Source organism: Aspergillus pseudotamarii, assembly GCF_009193445.1.
Source record: "Aspergillus pseudotamarii strain CBS 117625 unplaced genomic scaffold BDV38scaffold_98, whole genome shotgun sequence".
In the NCBI taxonomy this organism is placed as follows: domain Eukaryota; kingdom Fungi; phylum Ascomycota; class Eurotiomycetes; order Eurotiales; family Aspergillaceae; genus Aspergillus; species Aspergillus pseudotamarii.
The window spans coordinates 94,236-100,485 of NW_022475112.1; the positions used below are offsets into that span (position 1 = coordinate 94,236).

General features: G+C 46.7%; 3 protein-coding genes across 3 annotated transcripts; 2 read left to right on the forward strand and 1 right to left on the reverse strand.

The window, feature by feature from the left end:
- The first annotated feature begins 99 nt into the window (after positions 1-99).
- Positions 100-1,609, forward strand: rab7 (Rab family GTPase YPT7). The gene is made up of 6 exons (XM_032052925.1): positions 100-269; positions 333-386; positions 458-553; positions 612-791; positions 886-1,033; positions 1,102-1,609. Exons 1-6 carry the CDS (start codon positions 240-242, stop codon positions 1,209-1,211), a joined length of 618 nt encoding a protein of 205 aa, XP_031907904.1. The 5' UTR covers positions 100-239; the 3' UTR covers positions 1,212-1,609.
- BDV38DRAFT_230430 (DMT family transporter) lies at positions 1,610-4,000 on the forward strand. Its single transcript, XM_032052926.1, has 6 exons — positions 1,610-2,114; positions 2,208-2,546; positions 2,602-2,607; positions 2,671-2,743; positions 2,802-3,217; positions 3,288-4,000. The coding sequence occupies exons 1-6, from the start codon at positions 2,007-2,009 to the stop codon at positions 3,567-3,569; spliced, it is 1,224 nt and encodes a 407-aa protein (XP_031907905.1). The 5' UTR covers positions 1,610-2,006; the 3' UTR covers positions 3,570-4,000.
- On the reverse strand, positions 3,703-6,188 carry BDV38DRAFT_230556 (PH domain-containing protein). Its single transcript, XM_032052928.1, has 4 exons — positions 5,786-6,188; positions 5,297-5,671; positions 4,500-5,243; positions 3,703-4,402 (listed from the first exon to the last, which is right to left on the reverse strand). The coding sequence occupies exons 2-4, from the start codon at positions 5,534-5,536 to the stop codon at positions 4,154-4,156; spliced, it is 1,233 nt and encodes a 410-aa protein (XP_031907906.1). The 5' UTR covers positions 5,537-5,671; positions 5,786-6,188; the 3' UTR covers positions 3,703-4,153.
- Between the last annotated feature and the right edge of the window lie 62 nt (positions 6,189-6,250).

The following is a 6,250-nucleotide window of genomic DNA, read 5'->3' on the forward strand; positions in this document are numbered from 1 at the left end:
AACTTAAGACTAGTACTACTAGTACTAACTACTACTCCGGTCCTCTCTCTCACTCACTCACTCATCCTTCCCCAGCTACTTCACAGCTATTTGCTAGGACAGGGGAAACTTACAACACCCACCAGACCTCCTCGTTCTCCATTCTCCATAGAGAGCCACTCACACCTTCATTTTTCATTCCCACCGCTTCATATTATCTCCCACCGCACATACCGCCTTATCTCTACATAGCCACAGCCATGTCGTCACGGAAGAAGGTTCTTCTTAAGGTAAGGTCACCATGCCTGCATTATGGCTAAACTACTCTTATTGACGTGCATCTTATCCTCTAGGTGATCATTCTTGGTGATAGCGGCGTCGGTAAAACAAGTTTGATGAATCAATATGTCCGTGACCTTCAGTGCAGGAGGATCATGTGTAGTACCGTATCCCGCTGACAACGATATCCACCAAACAGGTCAACAAGAAGTTTAGCGCCAGCTACAAGGCAACAATCGGCGCGGATTTTCTCACCAAGGAAGTTCTAGTAGACGACCGACTGGTAACAATGCAGGCATGTGTCCCGTCAATTCTCGATACCGCAAAACGGGTGACTAACCTGTGACAAATAGATCTGGGATACCGCGGGCCAAGAACGTTTTCAATCATTGGGTGTCGCGTTTTACCGAGGAGCCGATTGCTGTGTTTTGGTATACGATGTGAACAACTCTAAGAGTTTCGAGGCTCTGGACAGCTGGAGAGATGAATTTCTTATCCAAGCAAGCCCGAGAGACCCTGAGAACTTCCCTTTCGTATGTTTTCCTACTTAGCTATTCATTCTTTGTTTAATTTTTTAATTTTTTTCTCCTGCTTTTTATATGCGACTCGGGTTTGACAATGATATAGGTCGTTATTGGTAACAAGATCGATGTCGAGGAGAGCAAACGAATGATTTCCTCGAAACGCGCTATGACGTTTTGTCAATCCAAGGGCAACATCCCTTACTTCGAAACTAGTGCTAAGGAAGCTGTTAACGTTGAGCAGGCTTTTGAAGGTAAGTCGGTCCTCTTCAACAGCTCGCTCGTTCTTCATGTTCCTGCCACATGCTGACGCACACACAAGTCATTGCTAGGAGTGCTTTGGCTCAAGAAGAGGCCGAAGAATTTAGTGGTGAATTCAGTGACCCTATCAACATCCACCTTGATAGTGAACGCGATGGATGTGCCTGTTGATACCCTAGTGATGGACATGACTTTTCAATGATTTACAATCCATGGCCGAGATTTGCAGCTTTCCGTTTGCATTTTGAGTTCTTTTGTAGAGATGCTGCTGTTTCCTTTTTCTGTTGTCGGGCTTGGGGAACGGGTTGTTTCCCCCAAATGCTGAGCCTATATATCTTGGGAATACTTCATGCATGAAGTTCCTATCTCATGCTTTGTCTGCTGGGTCGCATGGGATATCCTTTGCCAGTCGTGTTTTCTTTTTCCTAGTGTTTACAGCCAACGTCTAATCATATTGTTTGAGGAGTCTGGAATATATTTATTTGAGATTGGGGTTGCCAGAGTACGTACCTAGGATCATCACAAGGGAACAATGAATGTCCGGGACCCTGTCGATCTATTCCCAAAGGCGCAATAGACAATGGTGATATCCCGTGATCCTTGGGCGGTGGGACTTCCGCCGAACTACTTTATCATCCATGGTCTGGGGTTAACCCCATTTATTTCTTTTTTCCCCCTTTGACTTTAGGACACCCCATGATTAATTCGCAGGGTGGTCGCGTCACCTGCTGGCCCAGCTGAGCTCTATCTGTGCTTCCACAATTACGCTCCGTGATCCACCCTGACATCTTTCGTTAACCTGAGCGCTGGCCTTACGAGAAACGTCTTGCATTTCCGGTTGAGTCCGAAGCGCGGAAAAGTACTCGATTGATAATCTTGATGAATGGGGCTTCTACGAGTTTATCTACACCCCGGCGTCCCCACCTTTCGATCCTTTGTCCATAGTTTCTTTGGCTAATACTCTCCATGGATACCTTTACCAGAATGTCCACTGGTGTCGCAAGACGAACACTTGGCATCGGGTTGCTTCTGATCGTAGTCGTCCTGTGGACTGCTTCGAATTTCCTGGCTAGTGTATGCTGACCCCTCACAGACATCTTGATGAAAGCGCCTTTTCTCTCTGTGGGTCTTCATCCTGAGTCGCACACATACTGACCAGCGTCCCAGACGATATTCGCCGACGATACGTACCCCAAACCGTTCTTTGTGACTTATATTAACACCTCGTTGTTTATGCTTCCTCTCTTTACGATAATCCTTGGCCGGGTCTGGAGATTATGGCGTTCGGGAAAGCTCTCCCAGATACACTCGTTTCAAAGTTTCTTGCGACACATTGATTCACATGATCCGGATGCTGAAACTACAAGGCGGGACAATGCTTACGAGCCCGCAGACCCTGAAACATGGAATACAGCTACGTTGGATTCGGGAGGAAAAGAAGAGGGATCTGTCAAGCTGGGCTTGAGGGCGACTGCAAAGTTAAGCCTGCAATTTTGCATGCTATGGGTAAGAATCTGTCCGATGTGCGAAACCCCTATACAACTACGCTAACTTGAAATAGTTCCTTGTAAGTAACTCGTGACTGCGGAATACCCTAGTTTATATGATCTGACGTGGAATGCGCAAACAGGCAAATTACTTTGCTATGGCTTGCCTGCAATACACGACCGTAGGTAGCACCACCATTTTGACTTCTACCAGCGGTATGCATCAATCAACCAAACCAACATTGAGCAAAATTTTTAACATCTATGGTTACAGGTGTCTGGACCTTGATTTTCGGCGCACTCATTGGTGTTGAAACATTCACCGTCCGTAAACTCGCCGGCGTCGTCGCCTCGTTGGTGGGGATTATTTTGATATCCCGTGTTGACCTATCTGCATCAGAAGCACCCCCGGCAGATGATGGCAGCGGCGGCAGGTTTCCGAACAAAAGCTCCACCGAGATTGCGCTCGGCGATGCCATGGCCGGATTCAGCGCGGTCATGTACGGAGTGTATACGATTGTATTAAAAAAACAAGTCGGAGATGAGTCCCGAGTGAACATGCAGTTGTTCTTTGGTCTCGTCGGACTCATTAATATGCTCCTCATTTGGCCCGGTTTCATTATAATGCATTTCACCGGAATCGAGACATTTGCACTTCCTGAAACAGGCAAAGTTTGGACTATTATTTTGGTACTAGCTTCCCCCTGTTCCTCTGTCATATACATGATATCCGAAATATACTGACATCTGATCCCTCAAGGTTAACTCTGTATCCTCGCTTTTATCTGACATCTGCTGGGCCTACGCTATGCTCTTGACGACTCCTCTCGTCGTCACCGTCGGCCTCTCACTGACCATCCCTCTCTCCCTTGTGGGTCAGATCTTCCTTCAAGGCGTGACGTCGAGCGCGTTGTATTGGGTCGGCGCTGCGATCGTGTTCCTGTCGTTCTTGGTTGTGAACCATGAAAGTAAGGAGAAGAGTAACGAGGAAACGTCAGCGGGAGACTATGATGTTGTTCCCGGAGAAGAGACAGAGAGGTGATATATCTGATCTCAGGGCAACTAATTGGATTATAGTCCGGAGTAACAGAATCTAATCCGTATATATACACATAAATCGCCAATTCGTTAAAAACTATCCTCTGTTTTCCATATGAATAGAAAAGAACATAAGATTACAATAGGGTCCTATCACGTGGCAGATAAGAGAGAACAATAATGGACGCAAATTATCCAACCCGCTGCTAGAAAATAGCATTGCGGCTTGATACCTACTCCACCATGGGGATTCCTCGGTATGCAGAATATTTGCCACCAGTACAGGGGATTAAATAAACGTCGGTAAAACGAACATTATCAGCATTATTCAAAAGTTGGGGGTTTCAGACTGGTCACAAGGGAAAAGAAAGAAGAAAGCAGATCTATATCATCAGTAAAGTCGGGTATGTATGTCGTAAAAAGATCACAATGAGAAAAGAAAACACAGTTGACGAAGGTATATAAGGTGTGCAATAATTCGATAATGAAAAGAATTTGTTAAGGAGAGACACAGTGAAGGAAATGGAAAAAGGGAGCGACAATGGGACTGTTGCCAGACCCGACAGGTTAGTATTGTTGTACAATTGTTCAGGCTGCTGCTGCTGCCGCCGCCGCAGCTCCTGATGCAGTTTCTGACTCGAGTTTCTTGCGAGCGACCAGAACGCTCTTTAGGGACCCTAACCACTTTGCTAGAGATTCTTCATTGTCCGCGCAGAGACGATATGATTTTTCCTCTGCAATAACTTGGAGACAGTAGAGTTTTGAACGAGATATTGGGTCAATTTCTGCGGCATCGAATACCTGGTCCATGGGAAGTATTTTGACTGCGGAATACTCCTGTGGAAGATGGCCAGTCAGTTTTCTTCTAACTCATCCAGTACGGCAGAAAAGAACCTGAGATATAACAAAAGTGGATTAGGTTAAATCTCCATACCTGTTCGTCCTTATAAAAGCCAAGGCTCTTTGGACGTAAAACAACCCATAATCGCTTCCATTGGCGCACTCCTCCCTTAATGCGGAGACATTGAAGATAGCCATTACAGATAACTCTCTCCGGGTCACGCCGGGCATTTGATTCCTGGGTCCGATCCGTATCGCGCGCAGAGGTGGGCTGTGCACTCGCTGGAGTAGACACAGATAAGTTAGGAATTGTTGAAGTTCTTGAAGCGGGGCGAACACTGCAGTTGCTCGCTGGGCCATCGGACCATTCTGAGTAAGACGTAATATCATGTCCCGAGAAATTTTGGTGGGCAGTGAGACGTCCACCAGGGGAGCTTGCCCGTCCAAATTCAGGCGAGCTGGCCCTTCCCATATGCTCAACATCCGAGAAATCGGTGGTATCATCGATGCGTTGCTTGCTAGTCGGTGTATTGTTTCCTTTCATGGAAAGGGCCAGAAACGCCTCCTCTTCCTCGTCTATGCGAGTTTCGGCACGAATGCGCTCGATCCAATCCTGCGCATCTTTTTCCGACAGAGCCTGGAAGCGATAGTTCTTAGAAGGGGAAAATATGCCAAAAACGTGCTGGCGATTTGACCGAGGAGATTTAACGGGAGCGATCGCGGTTACTTCTGATAGAGTAATGGATAGTCGCAACCTTGTCGCTTCCTCATCTTTGTAGACTGATAACAGATTCGGGCGGAGAACGAGATAGGCTTGTTTCCAGGAGGCCCTGAATGCCTAAACAACCAGAGTCAGTGGTGGATTGCAAGGTGGATGGGAACGAGGCTGACATGTTTATGTTTAACCCGACGATGCACCTTCCCAGTTTTCAAGACGCGATCGAATTCGAAGCTTCCGTTTTCATTAACTGGCGAGAATGTGTCTAAATTGACATGTCCATTCCGATGTACGGTCGGGGACCGGAGTAGAGTAGATTGCTTGACGGTACCGTCAGGAAAATGAATCGCTGGGGCTTTGACATGCCCCTCCGAGGTCGACGAGCACGAGCTTGTCAACGGCTGGTGCATCATATCGAAGAAGGGTATTTATTGGTGGTAAGATATAGAAATCAAGTACAAATCGCGATCTACTGCAGCTCAGGTTTATCGATGCAAATATAATAACGTTATAGTTGCAGCGCGCATATATCGACACATCTGGACAAACTAGAGAGAGTAAGCCTCCATATATAGCAAATGGGGAGCCTACACAGGCTGATAAGGTGCAGGCAGAAAGTATAGTAAGAGAAGAGGGCGGGTAGCAAATCATAATGATCTTACAGGATAAGTCAAGGGAACAAGTAGTAGGTTACCAGCAGGACATGACGGAGAGGCTGTGTCAAGAGCAGCGCCGAATGGAAAGACGAACTAAATGCGGCAGGGGAAAAGAAAATAGAAGAAACGAAGAGAGCGTATGGATAGATGAAGACATGGAATTTCCCCGACCAAAAGTGCTTCAGCAAGCGCCCGTTACTCGAGCATGTGCGCTGCAGAGTGATGTCTGGTGGTTGAGACGATTGGAAAGTTGGACTGTTTTTCAGTTGTCGCGCAGGGGGCGCATGGACGTTTCAAAGGTCATGGAGGAGTTAATCTTAGCAAAAGTAAGGGCGGTGGATGATTGTCGCAGGTGCTGTTTCATCCGTCAATCAACTTATTCGCTCTCTTTTTGTTGCTGGTCATCAGCGCTTCGTTTCCTCCCACGTGATGGAATCCCTTTTCAGGACAGATGCTTTTTTTTTTTAAAAA

Coding starts and splice junctions, on each gene's coding strand:
- rab7 (XM_032052925.1), top strand. CDS start 240: ATGTCGTCACGGAAGAAGGTTCTTCTTAAG. Junction 387..457: donor CAAGTTTGATGAATCAATAT/GTCCGTGACCTT, acceptor TCCACCAAACAG/GTCAACAAGAAGTTTAGCGC. Junction 1,034..1,101: donor CGTTGAGCAGGCTTTTGAAG/GTAAGTCGGTCC, acceptor CGCACACACAAG/TCATTGCTAGGAGTGCTTTG.
- BDV38DRAFT_230430 (XM_032052926.1), top strand. CDS start 2,007: ATGGATACCTTTACCAGAATGTCCACTGGTGTCGCAAGACGAACACTT. Junction 2,115..2,207: donor CTTCGAATTTCCTGGCTAGT/GTATGCTGACCC, acceptor CCAGCGTCCCAG/ACGATATTCGCCGACGATAC. Junction 3,218..3,287: donor AAGTTTGGACTATTATTTTG/GTACTAGCTTCC, acceptor TGATCCCTCAAG/GTTAACTCTGTATCCTCGCT.
- BDV38DRAFT_230556 (XM_032052928.1), bottom strand. CDS start 5,536: ATGATGCACCAGCCGTTGACAAGCTCGTGCTCGTCGACCTCGGAGGGG. Junction 5,244..5,296: donor GTCGGGTTAAACATAAACAT/GTCAGCCTCGTT, acceptor CTGGTTGTTTAG/GCATTCAGGGCCTCCTGGAA. Junction 4,403..4,499: donor GCTTTTATAAGGACGAACAG/GTATGGAGATTT, acceptor CATCTTCCACAG/GAGTATTCCGCAGTCAAAAT.